General features: G+C 45.1%; 1 protein-coding gene across 2 annotated transcripts in view; it reads left to right on the top strand.

Moving 5' to 3' along the window:
* The window catches only part of CRMP1 (collapsin response mediator protein 1), a 68,948-nt gene extending 52,341 nt beyond the window's left edge, over positions 1-16,607 (top strand). For both annotated transcript variants that reach the window (XM_073342537.1, XM_073342538.1), the window contains exons 12-14: positions 2,935-3,114; positions 14,367-14,532; positions 15,574-16,607. In XM_073342537.1, the coding sequence (XP_073198638.1) occupies positions 2,935-3,114; positions 14,367-14,532; positions 15,574-15,665 (438 nt within the window). In that variant the 3' untranslated portion in view covers positions 15,666-16,607. The remainder of the gene's footprint in view (positions 1-2,934; positions 3,115-14,366; positions 14,533-15,573) is intronic.
* Positions 16,608-22,409: the final 5,802 nt, after the last annotated feature.

Here is a 22,409-nt window from a genome sequence, read left to right as displayed (position 1 = left end):
AATGTGCTAGATACGTAAGAGCTGGATAATGTGATGTTCTGCATTAAAAAGTATGATTGTTCATATTAAGATGAAAGTCATTAAATCTGTTCTTTCAGAGAATAAGAAATTTACCACTTCAGTCCGGAAGGAATTTTTCCAGCATGTAGAATATTGTATAATTGGCTAAATGAATGGGCCAGTTCCCCAACAGCTGTTAATCAGCATAGCTCCACGGACATCAGTGAAGCCATGCCAATTTGCACCAACCTTGTAGCCAGCATCAGATTTTTAAAGGTATTCTGATGCCTAAAGATGCCAGTAGGCATGTAGTGGGATTTTCAAAAGCACCTAAGCAGGTTAGGTGCCTAAATCCTATTGATTTAGAAAGTCCCACTAGGTTCCTCCTTGCATCTTTAGGTGATTAAATACCTTTACAAATCTGACCCCAACCCACCCTTCTTTTCTTTTCTTTTCTTTTCTTTTCTTTTCTTTTCTTTTCTTTTCTTTTCTTTTCTTTATTTTGCCTACTTCTGAAGCATGAGTTATCATCAATTGCCTGAGCAGATCGAAAAATGTTCTGAAATGTTATGCTTAATTCAATGTTTCTATAATCTGGGTTCTAGATTACGGATGGGTTTGGGTTTTTTGGTCTTGTTTAATTACGAAACTTTATAGTATATTTCTTTGATTCTGTGTCCCAATTTGCATAAAATACTAACTGTGTATTCTTTCCAAACACTTTGATCTTTGTGTAATGACTACACAAGGGACAGGATAATGGAGAATCAGGCCCATATGTTTGCTTTATTTTATCTAATCTAATCTAATTTACATATCAATCTAGTGGAAAGACAGGTGGATGAGGTAGTATCTTGTCTCTCTAATATCCTGGGACTGAAAAAGCTACAACGACACTGCATATGTATCTAGTCGGTATTTTACATCCTGTCCATCACCATACTGGGTCACAGTTCCATAAATATGACTGATTTTCATTAAATATTTGTGATAGTTTACTGGATAGCCAATAATATGTTTTATTTAAAAAAGGCTTACATGTTCAAAAATGACAAATGAGTTTGTGTGCCTCAATTTGTGTTTTCCCGACCTTAAACGGGGCTGAGCACACCAGTCTCTGAAAATGAGGCCCCTTTAAGATGTTTCAGGTGGGACACATTAAATCACTAGGCACTTTTGAAAATAAACACCTTGCTATCCAAGTATATGTTCTAGCTTTGGAGGGCAGGGGTGGTGCAGTGCAGAGAATAGATCTAAATCATTCAGGCTCCGATTCAGCAAAGCACTTAAGCACATGCTTATCCATAAGCATGTTCCCAAGTCTCATGCTTGTAGTTAAGCACTTGCTAAAGTGTTTTGGTGAGTCAGTGCCTCTAAGGGTTATGCAATTAGGGACAGCACATGTAGGCATACCCAAGCTAGTTTTAATTAAGCTAGCTTGCTAAATATAGCAGTGTAGCCACCAGCCATCAGCAGCACAGGCTAGCTGAGTACAATCTCACCTGGGACTCTAGGTCAGGGATGGGCAAACTTTTTGGCCCAAGGGCATATCTGTGTATGGCGGGCCATGAATGCTCATGAAATTGGGGGTTGTGGTATGGGAGGGGATGAGGGCTCTGGCTGGGGGTGTGGGCTCTGGGGTGGGGCCAGAGATGAGGAGTTCAGGATGCATGAGGGGGCTCCAGGCTGGGGCAGGGGGTTGGGGTGCGGTGAAGGTGAGAGCTCCAGCTGGGTGTGCGGGCTCTGGGGTGGGGCTGAGGATGAGGAGTTGGGGGTGCAGGAGGGTGCTCTGGGCTGGGACCGAGGGGTGCAGGATGGTGGGAGAACGATCGGGGTGGTGCAGGGGCTTGGAGCATGGGAGGGGGTCAGGGTGCAGGCTCTGGGAGGGTGCTTACCTCAAGCAGCTCCCACAAGCAGTAGCATGTCCCCCCCTCTGGCTCTTATGTGGAGGCACAGCCAGGCGACTCTGCACCCTGCCCTGTCCGTGGGCACCACCCCTGCAGCTCCCATTGGCCATGGTTCCTAGCCAATGGGAGCTGCAGGGGCAACACTTCAGGCGGGGGCAGCGTGTTGAGTCCCCTGGCTGCCCCTATGCATAGGAGCAGGAGAGGGGACATGCTCCTGCTTCTGGGAGCCTCACGGAGTGGGGCAAGCCCCGGACCCTGCTCCCCGGCGGGAGCTCGAGGGTCGGATTAAAACATCTGGAGGGCCTGATGCGGCCCCCAGGCCGTAGTTTGCCCACCCCTGCTCTAGGTATATACTCTGTTGACTAGCCTATGTAGTCACCCATGTCACTGAGGCTACACTGATATTTTTAGCAAGCTAGCTGGATCAAAGATATCGCAGGTGTACCTACATGTGTTGAAAGAAGAAAAGGAGTACTTGTGGCTGCATCCGATGAAGTGAGCTGTAGCTCACGAAAGCTCATGCTCAAATAAATTGGTTAGTCTCTAAGGTGCCACAAGTACTCCTTTTCTTTTTGCAAAGACAGACTAACACGGCTGTTACTCTGAAACCTACATGTGTTGCAGTCACACCTCCCAACTGCAATGTAGACATACCCTAACTGACCTGTGTTTGATACGCAACAGGCTTGTATATTACTTTATCTACCCCAAAGCATTTTTTTGGTTTCTGTCCCTGGGGAGTAAGTGTATTTTGAACCCTTTGATTATGCGTAAAGATCGCATTTTCATCTAACCTTCAACAATGCAACTACTAAACGGAAATAAATAAATCTTTATGTGTGGAAAAGCAGTTATTTTTTCATCCAAACAAACAAGTGTGCTTGCACGTTTTGCAGGTGCTTTGCAGGTGCATTAGTGGAACCTGAATTAAAATAGGGCCATAAAAGTGTATTTCACTTTACCAAAGAAAAACAGACTTGAGATTGAGCTTGCATGGAGTTTTCAGTGGATGTCGTTTGATCCTCAGGCTGTTGAATATAACATCTTTGAAGGGATGGAATGCCATGGTGCTCCCCTGGTGGTCATAAGCCAAGGAAAGATTGTGTTTGAAGATGGAAATCTGCATGTAAATAAGGGAATGGGCCGTTTCATTCCTCGCAAACCTTTCCCTGAATACCTTTACCAGCGCATCAAAATCAGGAATAAGGTAGGTTCAAACTTGGCCTGTTATTTAATACTCCACATATCTTCTGGTCTCGCTCCAGGCTCTCTTGGAATCACACGAGAAAACATTTTGCATCATTATTCTCCTAAGTGAAATGGATCCATGTGGGACTGGAAACGCTGCCAAAAGACTATGGGCCACAACCTCAGCTGGTGTAAATTGATGTACTTTGACTTCAGTGGAGCTTCAGTGACTTACACCAGCTGGGAATCTGGCCCTGTATGTCTATGATGTACAGTCTTCTGAAGGAAAGAGAAAGATAATAGAAGGCAATTTTAGCTAACAACAAAGAACAAAGGACGACAATTTTTGCGGGGGTTGGGGTCAGGACTGGCTGTCATTTTAAATTGTTACATAACTTAGCATGTTGGATAAGCAGCTCAAGTATTTCTGTTTCCCATGTACATGCTACATTGGAAGCATTCATTGTATTTGGCATTTTATCAGCTTTTAACAACTGTTGTGGGCTGTCAAGGTTCCTCCCCCACTCTGAACTCTAGGGTACAGATGTGGGGACCTGCATGAAAAACCTCCTAAGCTTATCTTTACCAGCTTAGGTCAAAACTTCCCCAAGGTACAAAATATTACACCCGTTATCCTTGGACTGGCCGCTACCACCACCAAACTAATACTGGTTACTGGGGAAGAGCTGTTTGGACGCGTCCTTCCCCCCAAAATACTTCCCAAAACCTTGCACCCCACTTCCTGGACAAGGTTTGGTAAAAAGCCTCACCAATTTGCCTAGGTGACTACAGACCCAGACCCTTGGATCTTAAGAACAATGAACAATTCTCCCAACACTTGCACCCCCCCTTTCCTGGGAAATGTTGGATAAAAAGCCTCACCAATTTGCATAGGTGACCACAGACCCAAACCCTTGGATCTGAGAACAATGAAAAAGCATTCAGTTTTTTACAAGAAGACTTTTAATAAAAAATAGAAGTAAATAGAAATAAAGAAATCCCCCCTGTAAAATCAGGATGGTAGATATCTTACAGGGTAATTAGATTCAAAAACATAGAGAACCCCTCTAGGCAAAACCTTAAGTTACAAAAAAGATACACAGACAGAAATAGTTATTCTATTCAGCACAATTCTTTTCTCAGCCATTTAAAGAAATCATAATCTAACACATACCTAGCTAGATTACTTACTAAAAGTTCTAAGACTCCATTCCTGGTCTATCCCCGACCAAGACGACTACAGACAGACCCAGACCCTTTGTTTCTCTCCCTCCTCTCAGCTTTTGAAAGTATCTTGTCTCCTCATTGGTCATTTTGGTCAGGTGCCAGCGAGGTTACCTTTAGCTTCTTAACCCTTTACAGGTGAGAGGAGCTTTCCCCTGGCCAGGAGGGATTTCAAAGGGGTTTACCCTTCCCTTTATATTTATGACACGCCCCCCAAATCTCAGCTAGGGTGAAACACTGGCTGGGATTTCTTCCTGGAGCTCTAGGAAAACAGAGTTAATAAGACACATGCATCTCTAAATATACTACCAAGTACATAAAGACTAACAATATTTTCCACATCTCAAGGACGATTTTAACCAGTTGATTCTGGGAAACTTTCACGGGAGAGTGCATCAGCCACTTTGTTAGAAGCTCCTGAGATGTGTTGGATGTCGAAATCAAAATCTTGGAGAGCTAAACTCCACCGAAGAAGTTTTTTGTTAGTTTCTTTGACGGTGTGAAGCCACTTTAGTGCAGCATGGTCGGTTTGCAGGTGGAAACGCCGTCCCCAAACATATGGGCGTAGCTTTTCCAGAGCGTAGACAATGGCATAACATTCTTTTTCAGTGACTGACCAGTTGCTTTCCCTCTCAGACAGTTTTTTGCTGAGAAACACTACAGGGTGGAATTCTTGATCAGGTCCTTTCTGTATTAAAACTGCTCCCACACCACGCTCGGATGCATCTGTGGTTACTAGGAACGGTTTGTCAAAGTCTGGGGCCCTTAGTACAGGGTCAGACATGAGTGTCGCTTTAAGCTTGTTAAAGGCCTTCTGACACTTTCCGGTCCACTGAACAGCATTTGGCTGTTTCTTTTTGGTTAGGTCTGTCAGTGGGGCAGCGATTTGGCTGTAGTGCGGTACAAATCGTCTGTAATAACCGGCCAAGCCTAAGAAGGATTGAACCTGTTTCTTTGACTTTGGGACAGGCCACTTTTGGATAGCATCCACTTTGGCCTGTAGGGGGCTGATAGTTCCTTGACCCACCTGGTGTCCAAGGTAAGTCACTCTGTTTAGGCCTATTTGACACTTCTTAGCCTTAACAGTTAGTCCTGCCTCCCTTATGCGCTCAAGGACTTTTTGTAGATGTTCCAGGTGGTCTGCCCAGGAATCCGAAAATATGGCCACATCGTCAAGGTAGGCGACTGCATATTCTCCTAATCCCGCTAGGAGACCATCTACAAGTCTTTGGAAAGTGGCGGGTGCATTTCACAGCCCGAATGGGAGTACATTAATTTCATACAGCCCGAGATGTGTGATGAAGGCTGACCTTTCCTTGGCAGATTCATCTAGCGGTACCTGCCAGTACCCCTTGGTTAAGTCCAAGGTAGAGATGAACTGGGCCCGTCCCAGTTTCTCTAATAGTTCATCTGTGCGTGGCATGGGATAGTTGTCTGGGCGAGTTACAGCATTTAGCTTACGGTAGTCCACGCAAAAACGTATTTCCCCATCTGGTTTGGGAACTAGAACCACTGGAGATGCCCATGCACTTTCAGAGGGGCGGATTACACCCATCTGTAACATATCCTGGATCTCCCATTCTATAGCAGTTTTAGCTTGAGGAGACACCCGGTAAGGTTGGACCCTAATTGGGTGAGCATTACCTGTGTCAATGGAGTGGTATGCCCGTTCAGTCAGTCCTGGGGTGGCTGAGAACGTTGGCGCGTAGCTAGTGCACAGCTCCTGGATCTGCTGTCGCTGCATACGCCCAAGGGTCATGGAGAGGTTCACCTCTTCCACACCACCAGCACATTTCCCTTCGTAGTAAACACCTTCAGGCCACTCAGCGTCGTCTCCTCCCTGGGCTGTAAACTGACAAACCTTTAATTCTCTGGAATAAAAGGGCTTTAGAGAATTAATATGGTACACCTTAGGCTTTCGGTTGGAGGTGGGGAATGCTATGAGATAATTAACAGCTCCCAGGCGCTCCTGGACCGTGAATGGCCCTTCCCACGATGCTTCCATTTTATGGGCCTGGAGCGCCTTTAAGACCATGACCTGGTCTCCTACTTTGAAGGAACGCTCTCTGGCATGTTTATCATACCAGGCTTTTTGCTCTTTTTGAGCATCCTGTAAGTTTTCTCTAGCAAGGGCTAAAGAGGTTCGGAGGGTGTTTTGTAGGTTGGTTACAAAGTCCAGAATGTTAGTTCCTGGAGAAGGTGTAAATCCCTCCCATTGCTGCTTCACCAACTGCAATGGCCCCTTAACCTCACGGCCATATACAAGTTCAAATGGGGAAAACCCTAAACTGGGATGTGGTACAGCTCTGTAGGCAAAGAGCAACTGCTGCAATACTAGGTCCCAATCATTGGAGTGCTCATTTACGAATTTACGTATCATGGCCCCCAAAGTTCCATTAAACTTCTCCACCATGCCATTTGTTTGATGGTGGTAAGGAGTGGCAACCAAGTGATTTACCCCATGAGCTTCCCAAAGGTTTTTCATAGTTCCTGCCAGGAAATTAGTCCCTGCATCTGTGAGGATGTCGGAGGGCCAACCTACCCTGGCAAAAATGTCTGCTAGTGCCTGACACACACTTTTAGCCCTTGTGTTGCTTAGAGCTACTGCTTCCGGCCATCGGGTGGCAAAATCCATGAAAGTCAGTATGTACTGCCTTCCTCTGGGTGTCTTTTTCGGAAAAGGACCCAGAATATCCACAGCTACTCGCTGAAATGGAACTTCAATGATGGGGAGTGGCTGGAGAGGAGCTTTGACCTGGTCTTGGGGTTTTCCCACTCTTTGGCACACCTCACAAGACTGGACATAGGTAGAAACATCCTTGCCCATTCCCTCCCAGTGGAATGATCCCCCCAAACGGTCTTTGGTCCTGTTCACCCCAGCATGGCCACTAGGGTGATCATGGGCTAAGCTCAAGAGCTTGGCCCGGTATTTAGTTGGAACTACCAACTGTCTCTGAGGATGCCAGTCTTCCTGGTGTCCCCCAGAAAGAGTTTCCTTGTATAAAAGTCCTCTTTCTACAACAAACCTGGATCGATTAGAAGAGCTGAGAGGCGGTGGGTTGCTCCGTGCCGCCGTCCAAGCTCTCTGGAGGCTTTCATCTGCTTCCTGTTCGGTCTGGAACTGTTCCCTTGATGCTGGAGACATCAGTTCCTCATGGGATTGTGGACCTAGGCTTGGTCCCTCTGGAAGTGATATAGGGGATGAAGCTGTTTCTGTTGACTGTGAACCGCTCTCCGCTGGTGCACTATGTTGGGATTCAGGCTCCGGCTGAGCCTCTTGTGTAGGGTTATCGGCTGCTGCCAGTTCAGGTTCGGTGGGGCCCTCTGGTGTTGAGGTTGCAAGTACTGGATTCACTGCTGACACTGGGTCTGGTGTTGGTTGTTCGGCTGGTTCCGGTTCTGGGACTGGTTCCGTCTGGGTCTCTGGGACTGGATCCACTACTGCTGTTGCAGACATTGGCCTGGGGTCCAGGTCCATCACCTCTGACTGGGTCCTGATAGAAGTTTCCGGAACAGAGCTAGGCCTCACGGCTTGTTTAGCCTGGCTGCGGGTGACCATTCCCACCCTCTTGGCCTGCTTCACATGATTGGCCAAGTCTTCCCCCAACAGCATGGGGATGGGATAATCATCATAGACTGCAAAAGTCCACATTCCTGACCAGCCCTTGTACTGGACAGGCAACTTGGCTGTAGGCAAATTGAAAGAGTTGGACTTGAAGGGTTGAATCGTCACTTGGATCTCTGGGTTGATTAAATTGGGGTCCACTAAGGAAGCATGGATAGCTGACACTTGTGCTCCGGTGTCCCTCCACGCGGTGACCTTCTTCCCGCCCACACTCAGTTTCCCTCCGCTCCAAGGGTATCTGGGAGGTAACTGGGCCTGTGGACCTCTGGTGGGATTCCGGTGCAATGAACTGTAATCTGTTGGGGTTCTTGGGGCAGTTGGCCTTTACATGCCCCAGCTCGTTACACTTAAAACATCGTCCAGCTGACGGGTCACTGGGGCGAGGAGGGTTGCTGGAGAACGGGGTGGTGGGACGATAAGGGGTCTGGAGGGTTCTTTGGGAGGTAGGTGGGGCTTTGGGCGGCCCCCGGTAATAGGGTGTGGTCTGGGGTGGTCCCTTCTGGTCTCCGCTCCAACTGCGACCAGGTTTCTTCTTCTCTGCCACCTCCACCCATCTGGCTCCAATCTCTCCTGCCTCAATTACAGTTTTGGGTTTCCCATCTAGGATGTATCTTTCTATTTCCTCAGGAACACCCTCTAAGAATTGTTCCATTTGCATTAGGAAGGGCAAATTTACTGGAGATTCAACACTTGCTCCTGATATCCAGGCATCCCAATGTTTTACAATGTGGTAGGCATGTCGGGTAAATGACATGTCTGGTTTCCACCTTAGGGCTCTGAACCTCCGATGAGACTGCTCGGGTGTTATCCCCATTCTGACTCTCGCCTTGGATTTAAACAGTTCATACTTGTTCATATGTTCTTTAGGCATTTCAGCTGCCACCTCAGCTAAGGGTCCACTGAGCTGCGGCCTCAGCTCTACCATGTATTGGTCAGTAGAGATGCTGTACCCAAGGCAGGCCCTTTCGAAGTTTTCTAAGAAGGCCTCAGTATCATCACCTGCCTTGTAGGTGGGGAACTTTCTGGGATGGGAAGTGGTACCTGGAGAAGGATTGCTAGGGTTTGTTGGTATATTCTGCTGGGCCTTTATCCTCTCCACCTCCTCCACATGCTTCCTCTCTTTTTCCTTCTCCTCCTCCACATGCTTCCTCTCTTTTTCCCTCTCCTCCTCCACATGCTTCCTTGCCTCCATTTCCCTCTTGTGGGCAGCCTCTTGGTGTTGTTCTGCCTCCCTTTCTTGTTCCTTCTTCAGCTGCATGAGTTCTATCTGTCTTTCATGTTCCCTTTGTTTTTCCTCAGCCTGAAATTTGGCTAATTCCAGCTGTAGTCGAGCTGAGGATTTGGCCATTCTAACCTCTCTGTTTTTAACTAACTTTACACCCGAGGTTTAGAAATAAACAAACAAAACTTAGCTGTAAAATTTTGCTGTGCTGGAATAGAATACCTATTCTCTGATAGTGATTGTCAGCCTACAGAAAAAGACAATTCCCTTGTCTCTGCTCTGGGCCCAAATTAAAGCAAAAAACCTCCAACTACTTGGAAACCTGCTTACCCAGCCCAAAGAAAAAAAAAATTTCTTTTCAAACCTGTGCTCCTTGTAAAACAAACAAAAAAAAAATCAAAATCCTAAAAAAAACCCTGCCACTTTTGTCTCCAGGCAAATGGGTAGAGCACACCCCCCCTATTTACTTTTAGGAAGAAAAGAAAAAAAAACCTCTGGGTTGGAAGACTGTGAATTTCCCTGCAGGAGTTAAGTACCCTGCCTCCAGGCAAAGAAAACCTGCAATTCACAAGATAATCCCCTTTTGTCTCTGCTTGGCCACAAAGCAGAGAGAAACCAAGCTGCTTTCAGTTTCAAAGCTGCTTTCTGGACTTTCTTTCCAAAGAAAAAAAAATTTCCTTTTTAAAATCTGTATTTCTAGTTCAAAAAATCTCAACTGGATCTCAAATGATTTCAGGTTAATCCCACCACTGTGCCACCATGTCAAGGTTCCTCCCCCACTCTGAACTCTAGGGTACAGATGTGGGGACCTGCATGAAAAACCTCCTAAGCTTATCTTTACCAGCTTAGGTCAAAACTTCCCCAAGGTACAAAATATTACACCCATTATCCTTGGACTGGCCGCTACCACCACCAAACTAATACTGGTTACTGGGGAAGAGCTGTTTGGACGCGTCCTTCCCCCCAAAATACTTCCCAAAACCTTGCACCCCACTTCCTGGACAAGGTTTGGTAAAAAGCCTCACCAATTTGCCTAGGTGACTACAGACCCAGACCCTTGGATCTTAAGAACAATGAACAATTCTCCCAACACTTGCACCCCCACTTTCCTGGGAAATGTTGGATAAAAAGCCTCACCAATTTGCATAGGTGACCACAGACCCAAACCCTTGGATCTGAGAACAATGAAAAAGCATTCAGTTTTTTACAAGAAGACTTTTAATAAAAAATAGAAGTAAATAGAAATAAAGAAATCCCCCCTGTAAAATCAGGATGGTAGATATCTTACAGAGTAATTAGATTCAAAAACATAGAGAACTCCTCTAGGCAAAACCTTAAGTTACAAAAAAGATACACAGACAGAAATAGTTATTCTATTCAGCACAATTCTTTTCTCAGCCATTTAAAGAAATCATAATCTAACACATACCTAGCTAGATTACTTACTAAAAGTTCTAAGACTCCATTCCTGGTCTATCCCCGGCCAAGACGACTACAGACAGACCCAGACCCTTTGTTTCTCTCCCTCCTCCCAGCTTTTGAAAGTATCTTGTCTCCTCATTGGTCATTTTGGTCAGGTGCCAGCGAGGTTACCTTTAGCTTCTTAACCCTTTACAGGTGAGAGGAGCTTTCCCCTGGCCAGGAGGGATTTCAAAGGGGTTTACCCTTCCCTTTATATTTATGACATGGGCGAATTAGATTTAGTTGGGTTGTTTTTGTATATAAAACACAAAACTTTCCGGCCTTTCTCTTTTGTGAAGCAGGTGGCTCGGGACAGATGTTTTAGCAAATGAAATGCATACACCATGCAAAGTGTCCTATTTGACCCTGACTAGGTCAGTTCTGTTTTCAATTTATACCAATGCGGCTCCTCTGGAGCCAATAAATAGGGCTTGTTACTAGATGTGAATTGTCTGAAAATTCTCTTTTGTTGTTCTTGTACAATGAGATCTCTTTGTCAGGGAACACAAACATCAGTGAAGAAAAGGCTGCTTTTTGGTTGTTTTTACTCTAATTTTTTTTTTTTACTATAAAAATTTTATATAATAGATTACAAAGGGCAGCAATTGAAACGTACTGTAAGCAGTTTGAGATGGCAACCCACTTCTTTCAAAGGCCTTTTCTCCTCACCGTTCTCTTCATACAAGTGGTGTCAAATTATAGAATTCAACATATCGGCTCCTTTGGAAAAAAAAATTACCAACAGGACATATGCATCAGCTAAGATGTGCTGCAAACATTGCTGCCCAGTCACGGTTTCTGTCTCATCACATTGCCTACTTGAATTAGAGACTTTGAAACATGGACCCGCCTGTCAAGTGTCTGGCACTCTGAGGGTATGTCGATACTGCACCCAGGAGCGAGCCTTCCTGCCTGGGTCCACGGACTTGTGCAGTGGGGCTTGTGCTAGAGTAGAATAGCTGTGTAGGCAGTGCTTTGACATTCTGTCTGGGGCTGGACATTGCGTTCTCAAGCCCACCTTTCTCCCAGGCTTGAGTTCACTGCAGGAGTTAGGCTAGTAGCTCACTGTAGGAGCTGGATTTTGGGGAAAGACCTTTGTTTTCTGGTGGCTAGTTAGGTGGAGGGGAAGCAGGGGTGAGCACTGACTTTGGTGCTCTTAGAGCTCCCTCTGCTGACTGATTCCTGGAAGTGAGACTGACCTCTGAGGCATGTTCCCACCACTGCTTCTCTTTCTCTCATGTAAAATCAATGAAATCCCTTTATTTTAAAACCTACTGACGATCAAATCCACTGTGTGGTCCTCATTCGAATACCCTTGCACAACAAAGTAATATGTGATAGAACATCAAACAAGGATCTACACAGCAATTTCTGTCACAGATAAAACCCTGGAATATTTACAGGGGTGTAAACTCCTGCCTTTGTGACATCCCCCTTGCTGTGTTTGGTGTCTGCTTCCTCTGCTGTCTGTGGTGCTTCACTCTCCTGGTAGAGAAGGTATACATTTGGGGAACATCGCCAATGTTATCTTTGGGTCAGGCTGCATGACAGCTTAGCTGTGATTCTGATCCTTCTGTCATTGACAACACTGGAAACACTTACATTGACTTAAATGGGAGCAGACTCAAGCCCTCTTCTCAACAACCAGGCTTTCCTATATTTCCATGTCTCTTTCTCAAGAACATATAGGGGGCGATCTTTCTAAAATGTCTTCTAAAATCCTTAGACTGAATATCCAAATAAGCACTGCAAATTCGTTGGAATGCTTTTTTGAGAGCCTTGGGTTCTGTAAGACAACTTTTCCTGAGGGGGACACACCTCCAGCTCTTCCAGTTATTACCTTTGATAGCGGTAATATTGTTTTGTAGATTCATAGGTTTTGAGGCCAGAGGGGAACATTATGATCATCTAGTCTGACCTCCTGCATAACATTCGTATGAATATTACAGAGCTAGTGCCTAAAGGTCATCAGCTGAGACAAGGGTCCCATTGTGCTAGGTGCTGTACAGACAAGCAATAAAAGGCAAGGCCTGTTCCAAGGAGCTGACAAATTCTCATGATTTATGTATGAGTAGAGCTAGTTGAAAGTTTTTTCAAACTGTTTACCAAAAAAAAAAGAAAAGATTGTCACCATTTTTCAACCTGGTCTAATGATGAGAGACAACAGGAGGGTAAAACAATTGAACAGGGTTGTGAGGAAGAAAAGAGAACAATGATATAATCATGATTAGTATAATATGGGTTGTATAATATAGCATAATAGGACACCACCAGCTGTCCTAGCCATTGTTAAGTTTTCGGTAGGTGTCATGGCAGAGGTGAATGTTAAGGCTGTAGATAATACTGTCCATTTCTCAGATGATACTATGCTCTTGTTCCAATAAAGGAAAATGCACCTTTTGTTCATTGACAATGTGGCACCAATACGCTTTGCTAGGTATACTTGTGCCAGTACGTAGTTTTGGAGAACACAAATTCCAGACCTCCTGCATTAAATCCAGCTGTCCCACCATGTGATTCTTGAAGTAGACTATTATTTCTTTGGGAACAACGTTGGAAACATGACTTTGGATAAAATTGACATATATAATAGGTTTTTATAATAACCTTTTAAAAGTATAAAACAGCCGTATAAACTCAGATAAAACCACTGACATGCTTTTTTACTTGGGGACTGTAAGTGAGTGTGGCCATCCCTCTGCATCGGCCTCTGAGGGAGGCCACGCCTCTTCGCAGTCTGGTCTGCTGGAATACTCTCAAAACAAAGAAAGGGGGAATTAGCGGTATTCGATGGGCCCTGGCCTTCAAACAGGCGGGGCTGCAAACCCTGGGCTCTGGCCGACGGTCAAGACAGGGTGGTAACAAGTTATAAGCCCAGCCCTCAAGCAGTCTGGCTGCAGTCAGGCAGAGCTGTAGCAGTTCATGCAGAGCAGGGCAGCACACAGTCAGGACTCTGGCCTGCAGTCAAGCAGAACTGTGGCACCAAATACAGTCTATGGGGCTCTGTCAGGGGTGAGCCCAAGCACAGTCTGTTGTCCTAGCTCTGGTGGGTGACAGACAAGTGCAGGTCTCTTGGCCTAAGGAGGGGGAGTACTGCCACCCCAGGGGGAGCGGTGGCAGGGAGAGGAGGACCCACTCCATTGTATCCCAGCCCAGGGCCCTAACAGTGGCAGAGTGGTCTGCCACTGGGCCAGCGGGGAATCCACTCGCAACACGCTGACCGTGTTTCTGGCAGCAACACAGCCAGACGGTAGTCTGGTTCCCCTGGGCTCCTTCCTACTCTCCCCCTAGGGTGTAGCTGCATTCAGGGGTTGTCCTCAGTCTTCCTGGGATACACCGCCAAGGGTAGCGGTAGCAGCTCCTCAGCGTTGGGAGTGGCAGATCTCTCTGGAAGATCAGGCAGGTCCTTGGGGCAGCCACGGTTCACCTCAGCATCCCACTCCAGCAATGGAGAAGAAGCTTGGGGAACTGAGCTGCTAGGCCGGCTTTTTCTACTTCCTCTTCCTGCCCTACCCCTTTGCTTCCGGCGTGTGCAGCATGGCCCTCCTAGTTCTGCCCACCAGGAGGCTTGAGGTGTTCCTTCCATGTCCACCTCTGAAGGAGGCCATGCCTCCTCGCTACAGGGACTGTATATGATACAGCTCCATACATACTGTGAACTCTATGTGTGACTGAATATACTGTCAGGTGGGAATATCAGTGCATTCAGTGTTTGAGTTGTTCTGTTCTTTTATTTTAGGTAACAGGATTGCAAGGGGTGTCCAGAGGAATGTATGATGGGCCAGTGTATGAAATCCCAGCTACGCCAAAATATGCAACGCCTGCACCTTCAGCTAAGTCCTCCCCTGCCAAAAATCAGCCTCCACCAATCAGAAATCTCCACCAATCTAATTTCAGCTTATCAGGTAAACCAAAATGATCGATTATGAATATCTGAAAAACCTTGAGTACTAATCATAATTCTAAAATACCCCATGTGTCTCACCATTTAAGCCAAAGCACCATTGCAGGATATTCCCTCACATAATAAGTAGACTAGAAATATGATTTTGGGGGGATTATTCCAGACAACTTCTCTCCTCAGAGGTTAAATTTTGATGCGATGTAACTATAACATCCAAAAGTCAGCAGTAGAATTAGTACACCAGTGGTTCTTATCTCTTTAAGAAATTGTAATGGATGGTCAATTGCAACCCATTCCAGTGAGAAACAAGAGCAATGCTTTTATCCCTGAAAAGTCCCACCTTTAGGAGTCCAATTAAACCATTCAAAGAGAAGAAATAGTAGCGAACCCAAGGAAAATTTCTGATTTTTCATATGTTTTTGGCAGTTTGTAAAGTTTGATACACCCATACATTGGGGTACTAGTGAGACTGAGCATGTACAAATATACAGGAACACTTTTGCTTGTGCACTTATAAAATTTTTCCCTCATAGTGATAACTTGTGGGTGGGATTTTCAAAAGCATATCAGCAAGCCTTGTGATTCTTGTGATCACTTAGGACCATATTGTTAAAGGTATTTGGGCATCTACCTACCATTGAGTTCAATGAGAGTAAGGCACCAAAACATCTTTAAAAGTCTGGTCCTTAGACACTTTTGAAAATCCCTACCCATATTTATATAGCATTTTCATGCAGAAATGTCAATGCATGCCACAGAGACAAATTATTACCTAGAATAGCAACCTGTTCTGATCCCTCAAAAAGAATCCACTCACAAGGCATTCACTCGTCTGTGGAAGTGAATGGAACTCTATTCAAGACAATAACGATCTAAAAATAGGTTCTAGAGATGAAAGGTCAAAACAAAGTGGCAAAAACATTGAATCCTGGATAGAACCAGTCAGGTGAAAATTCACTGTTTATTGGATTTTTTTCTTCAGATGTTTCTGTTCCCATTTTATTAACTCTGCTGCTTTGCTGGCTGGATTGCTATTTTACAGGTGCTCAGGTAGATGACAACAACCCTCGTCGCACTGGACACCGCATTGTTGCGCCCCCTGGTGGTCGCTCTAATATTACCAGTCTTGGCTGAACAGAGATGATGGGCAGAATGGCAAGAATGAAGGATCATGGGAATAATGTCTGTTCCCTTTGATGTCCATGTTATTGAACCCACAGTTTTATTCGGTACTAATGAGGGGAAAATGAGTTGTCTTTTTGTTTTTCTTTTGTTTTTCTTTTTTTTTCTCTTTTTTTTTTATATTTGCATAGGAAGAGGTGATAATAGTGTGGTGTATTTGCTTGGAACTACTTGCCTCACAATTGTGCTTTCTTGCCATAGTCACCTTAAAGCATGGTGCTTCCATTGCCCCTTTCGTGACTACAGGTTTTAGCTTTGTCTTGTAACTAAATGATGGTTCCTTTGCACCTGTTAGCTGTACTAGAGTAGTAAATGCATGTTACTAAGTTATTTATGCAAGTTGCAGTCTGTGAGTGCATCTGTTTAGAACAGGTTGCCAATAATTGACACAATGCCAAGATCAATGCCCCTAAAATACATAAGAAGGAAGAATGCAGACATTTTTAAAGTATGCAGTAGAATAGCGTAAGTGGCTTCTGTTAATATCTTTAATTTATTATAAATCCATGAAGCACTGCTCCCAGATACAAAGAAACAACTTCAAAATGTGTAATGACAACGTGGCCTCTGTAGCAATTCTCATTATCCACTAAAGTACATTCCAAGTATGTGTCTTAATTGTTTTCATTTTAGACGGAGCCATAACTTCTACGCAGCAATGCCATTGCCATCCCATTCAGAGATTTCTCCAGCTGGGCAGTAGTGCTCTCCTTGTGCATGAGTGTTTTGGTACTTAAGAATAACTCAGATTACCGTTGGATTTTTAAACTTTTTTGTACAAAGTTTTTCCTTTGTAATCACATGCATTTTTACTTATTATACCCTATCAGATCTACTAGTTGTGGTTCTATTTCTGAATTCAAAGCTTGTGAAATAAAGGAAATGAAAAGATCATTAAGTGTCTTTCTCTGCCTTCCAGTGCTCTTGCTCACCAAAATGATTTTTTTTTACAGTGGAGGTGTTCCCTGGCTAACCAGAGGAAGTTTTCTTCTGGGTCTACATCATTTGAAACTGCATCCTCAAAGCACAAAGATCGTTCATGTATAACTTTCTGCACACACTTGAAAATTGTTTTTGCATGTTCCAATTCAGCTGAGCTGAATAGAGTTTGTGGTAAGAATATAAACAGTTCTAGTTGCCTGATCTTTGGCCCACTAACAGCTAGCTACATTGGCAGTCTGCCTGCAGCTCTGGGGCTGTATCGGATTTACATAAAGTGGAGCAGATTGCTGCCATCCTCATTTTTAATATGGGACAGCAACCACCAGAGACAGCCCAGAGTCAGCATGCAATGCTTCACCTTGATCCAAGCCATCTTCCAGTTGGCATTGCCTATTGTGATCTGTCAAGGTTCCTCCCCCACTCTGAACTCTAGGGTACAGATGTGGGGACCTGCATGAAAAACCTCCTAAGCTTATCTTTACCAGCTTAGGTCAAAACTTCCCCAAGGTACAAAATATTACCCCCGTTATCCTTGGACTGGCCGCTACCACCACCAAACTAATACTGGTTACTGGGGAAGAGCTGTTTGGACGCGTCCTTCCCCCCAAAATACTTCCCAAAACCTTGCACCCCACTTCCTGGACAAGGTTTGGTAAAAAGCCTCACCAATTTGCTTAGGTGACTACAGATCCAGACCCTTGGATCTTAAGAACAATGAACAATCCTCCCAACACTTGCACCCCCCCTTTCCTGGGAAATGTTGGATAAAAAGCCTCACCAATTTGCATAGGTGACCACAGACCCAAACCCTTGGATCTGAGAACAATGAAAAAGCATTCAGTGTTTTACAAGAAGACTTTTAATAAAAAATAGAAGTAAATAGAAATAAAGAAATCCCCCCTGTAAAATCAGGATGGTAGATATCTTACAGGGTAATTAGATTCAAAAACATAGAGAACCCCTCTAGGCAAAACCTTAAGTTACAAAAAAGATACACAGACAGAAATAGTTATTCTATTCAGCACAATTCTTTTCTCAGCCATTTAAAGAAATCATAATCTAACACATACCTAGCTAGATTACTTACTAAAAGTTCTAAGACTCCATTCCTGTTCTGTCCCTGGCCAAGACGACTACAGACAGACCCAGACCCTTTGTTTCTCTCTCTCCTCCCAGCTTTTGAAAGTATCTTGTCTCCTCATTGGTCATTTTGGTCAGGTGCCAGCGAGGTTACCTTTAGCTTCTTAACCCTTTACAGGTGAGAGGAGCTTTCCCCTGGCCAGGAGGGATTTCAAAGGGGTTTACCCTTCCCTTTATATTTATGACATGATCCATCTCTCTGTGTTCTTATCAGGAGCACATCACAAACTAATGCACAAATGGACTGTCTTCTTCTTTGGGAGGGTGATGGAAATGTCCTCCCTCCTCTTTTCCAATGTGTGAGTGTGTGAGAAAGAGGCCTTCTCCTTGCCCCTCCTTCTATTTCCTTTTCCTTATCTGCTTGTGCTGCTGATGCTAAGGGAAGGCCAGGCTAAAAGAGTGAGGCTGGGGGTTGTCAAAAGAGCTGAAGTGATTTGGGACCATAAATTCCATTGTGCTTCTTAGGCTTAACTACTCTAGAAAGTTGTACTGGGGTAAAAGTTCTGCTGGGGCGGTGCCATCAACAAAACTATTTAGTCGGAGCTCATTCACACTCAACCGCTTGTGCCAGGGCATTGTGCCCACACAGCATCAAGCTGCATTGACAAAAGGCCTGTAACACTGCATGTAGGCGATGCATGTGGATAGGCACAGTGTCCATTGATTTCAGCGGAAATTAGGAGTCTTAACTACCTTTGTGGATCTCAGCCACAGAGTCTTTTGAAAATCCACCTGCCTTGCACTTTGTGCTGAAGACAGTGGGGTGTCCAGAAGAGGAGCCAGTCCCCTAGAAAGCTTTGCCTTCCACCTCCACGTTTGACCCTGATATTGACAGTCGCGCCGTTTCTGTGGGACCTTAGCACTTGAGCTTTTACTTGACTAAACAAATGAGAATAAACACAATGTAACTCACATTGACAAAGATGCCATTTTTTGCTATTTGGAAAATATAAAAGATTCATGGCTAACCAGAGGAAACGCTTGCTCTACTGGCTATTCATAATATTTTTCATGCTGAAGTGGCCGTGAACACACACAAGGCAGCTTTGAAGCCCTCTATTCTGAACTTTAATGGTTCTGAGCTCAATACTTGTCAGTGCAGTTATGCTTTGATTACTTTGAGGACTGAGGTGCTAATGTGTCCATGTAAGTTGTAACCTCCTAGAAGCCCTTCTACCTTTTCCGTGGTATTTATGCTGCTTCTTTAAGGAAGTGGAGTATAGGACTTGGATTCTGTACTGTGTCTGTTTTATCCCTCCCTGACCAGCAGTAGTACCTGGGAGTGAATTAAACACCTCTCTTCCTTGTGCAGAGTTAACTTGTTACATCATCGCCAATCAGTGATCAGGAGTCTTCTCCTGGACCCTTGCTTTATTAAAACATCCAAGTGTTGTCATGCTGTTCTCAGACTGGCTTTGAGCAGGCTGAGGTAAATGGTCTCTCCCCTCCCCACTGAATAAACAAAAGGCCAGATTGTGACACTGTCTATAGTTCCATGCCAGGGAGTAGGAAGCCCCCTTGCTTCTCACATCATAGGTAGCCATAAGGAGAGGAGCGCAGCCTCCATGTGACTGCTACTCCCATTGTTGTGCGTGTGTGTGTGTGTTGTGGGAAGCGGGGGGAAGAACTGGCTCCATTTCCCCTCTCCCTACAATGCTCCATCCAGCACATGAGAGGAACCAGGGACAATGTTATGACTCTCTGAGGTGGTTAACATGATGCCCATGAAATGATGTGTATCAATTCATAAAGCTTAAACAGCTCTAAGTCCAGCAGCTTCTTCTGCATAGAGCAGGTTAAACAAACGCAGACCTGCAAGGCCATGAAGAATAGGAGCGCTATTTCAGGAAGTAAGTTAACAGCTTGTCATAAATATAAAGGGAAGGGTAAACACCTTTAAAATCCCTCCTGGCCAGAGGAAAAGCCCTTTCACCTGTAAAGGGTTAAGAAGCTAGGAGAACCTCGCTAGCACCTGACCAAAATGACCAATGAGGAGACAAGATACTTTCAAAGCTGGAGCGGGGGAGAAACAAAGGTTCTCTCTGTCGGTGTGATGCTTTTGCCAGGAACAGAAAAGGAATGGAGTCTTAGAACTTAGTAAGTAATCTAGCTAGATATGCGTTAGATTCTGTTTTCTTTACATGGCTGAGAAAATAAGCTGTGCTGAAGGGAATGTATATTCCTATATTTGTGTCTTTTTGTAACTTAAGGTTTTGCCTAGAGGGATTCTCTATGTTTTGAATCTGATTACCCTGTAAGGTATTTACCATCCTGATTTTACAGAGGTGATTCTTTTTACTTTTTCTTCAATTAAAATTCTTCTTTTAAGAACCTGATTGCTTCTTCATTGTTTTTAAGATTCAAGGGTCTGGGTCTGTGTTCACCTATGCAAATTGGTAAGGATTTTTATCAAGCCTTCCCCAGAAAAGGGGGTATAGCATTTGGGGAGGATTTTGGGGGGAAAGACGTTTCCAAGCGGGCTCTTTCCCTGTGATATATTTGTTAGACGCTTGGTGGTTGCAGCAATAAAATCCAAGGGCAACATTTAAAATAGTTTGTACCTTGGGGAAGTTTTAACCTAAGCTGGTAAAAATAAGCTTAGGGGATTTTCATGCAGGTCCCCACATCTGTACCCTAGAGTTCAGAGTGGGGAAGGAACCTTGACACAGCTACACATTCTAGGTGTCAGAGGCTTGATCCTTGATCCACGCTCCAGGGGCTTTGCACTGCTCCAGTGCTGCCAGGGTGATGGAAAATCAGCACAAGCAGCTATCTGGGGATTCCCCTAGTATAAAGGTAATTCCCAGGTAGCATCAAGCCAGTGTAGTCAGCTCCATGCCATGTCCCTCATAACGCTTGGTTTAGGGGTGTACGTAGGGGAAAGACGCATGATTAGAGTGCTACTGTACTTCTGTGATATTTAGTTGCCCAAACGGCCTCTTGGAGATTGGTGCAGCTGGGCACCACTTAGAGCAGCTCCGAGATTGGAGCTCTGGAGGCTAAACTAGTGCCTGGCCAGGGTTGTGTGTGTAAAACGCTATTTTTGCACCCCTCTCAGGTGCATGATGCTCCTAGCCCTAAATCTCTAAATAAAACATGACTGTCCTTCATGAATTTGTGCCCAATGAATTCAATACACAGAAGTATTTGCTTTAAGTCAGTGATGAATCTGTAGCACACTGCATGTTTAGCTGGTCCCAGGCTGCTAGTATCAGGTTGTGATGAAGAGGGACTGTTCTTAATGTTTCCTCTGAATATTGTGGGGGTGCCTCAGTTTCCCCTATGCAGTTCTTAAGTATCTAGGTGGTGGGATAAGGGTGCGTGATCCTTGCAGAGCCCTAGAGGGCAGATGTGTGCAGGGGTCTGGACACAGAGAATGGCTGACACCCTGTTTCCTGGCAACTGATGGCCTGGGCCCTTCCCCCCTTCAAGGTGAGAGATAAAGGGTTGGAGAACAAAGGAATCCGGTGACCTCCTGGCCAGGGAAAGGGACAAAGCCCAGAGGAGGAGGGGCTGGAGAGAGTTTCAGTTTGGGGCTGGCTGGAGACATAGAGTGAAGTGCAGATGTGGCTGTCTGGCTCACTGCCCCCCAAAATGGACCCAGCTGAGGGGTCCTGTTCTCTGCACCTACAAACTCTGTGTTAGACCATGTTCCTGTCATCTAATAAACCTCTGTTTTACTGGCTGGCTGAGAATCACGTCTGACTGCGCAGTTGGGGTGCAGGACCCTCTGGCTTCCCCAGGACCCCGCCTGGGCGGACTCGCTGTGGGAAGCGCGCGGAGGAGCAGAGGATGCTGAATGCTCCGAGGTCAGATCCAGGAAGGTGGAAGTTGTGTGAGCTGTATGTCCTGAAGACAGTCTGCTCACAGAAAGGAGACTTCCCCAGAGTCCTGACTGGCTTCGTAGGGAGCAGTTCCAGAGCATCGCCCGGGGACTCTGTGACACAGGTTAAAGTAAAAGTGTTAGGAAGAGGCTAGCTGTGTTTATGCCCAGGCTTTATACAGGAGACAAATGGATTGATGGCCAGCAAAAAGAACACTATAATTCCCAGACACACTCATCCATACCAGTTGATAGGATCCTAGTCCTACAATATGCTTTCAGTAGGTGGACCCTACTGACTTCAGTGGGGTCTGCCCAGGCAGCACTCATTGGAGGCCTTTGATGGATTCACTGATTAAGGCCAGAAGGACCCATTATGATCATCTAGCCTGATGTCATGCATAACATGGGCCTCATGCTGTAACTCAAACAGAAGTTATGAGCTTGATGCAGGAATTACATCAAATCTTTTATTATAAGGCCAGAAGGGACCATGGTGATCATACAATCCGATTTCCTGCATCACACAGGCCATAGGAGTTCCCTGGATGACTGCCTGTTTGAACCAGAGCACAGCTTTTGGAAAAACATCCAATCTTGATTTTAAAATGGCCAGTGATGGAGAATCCACCACGACCCTTGGTAAATTGTTCCAATGGTTAACGAACCTCACTGTTAAAACTCTGGCTCTTATTTCTAGTCTGAACTTGTCTAGCTTCAACTTCCAGCCACTGTTTCCTGTCATGTCTTTGTCTGCTAGCTTGAAGAATCCTTTAATATAATTTTTTTTG

This window comes from Lepidochelys kempii, chromosome 4, assembly GCF_965140265.1.
Source record: "Lepidochelys kempii isolate rLepKem1 chromosome 4, rLepKem1.hap2, whole genome shotgun sequence".
Lineage (NCBI taxonomy): Eukaryota > Metazoa > Chordata > Testudines > Cheloniidae > Lepidochelys > Lepidochelys kempii.
This window is presented reverse-complemented; position numbering and strand designations above follow the sequence as displayed.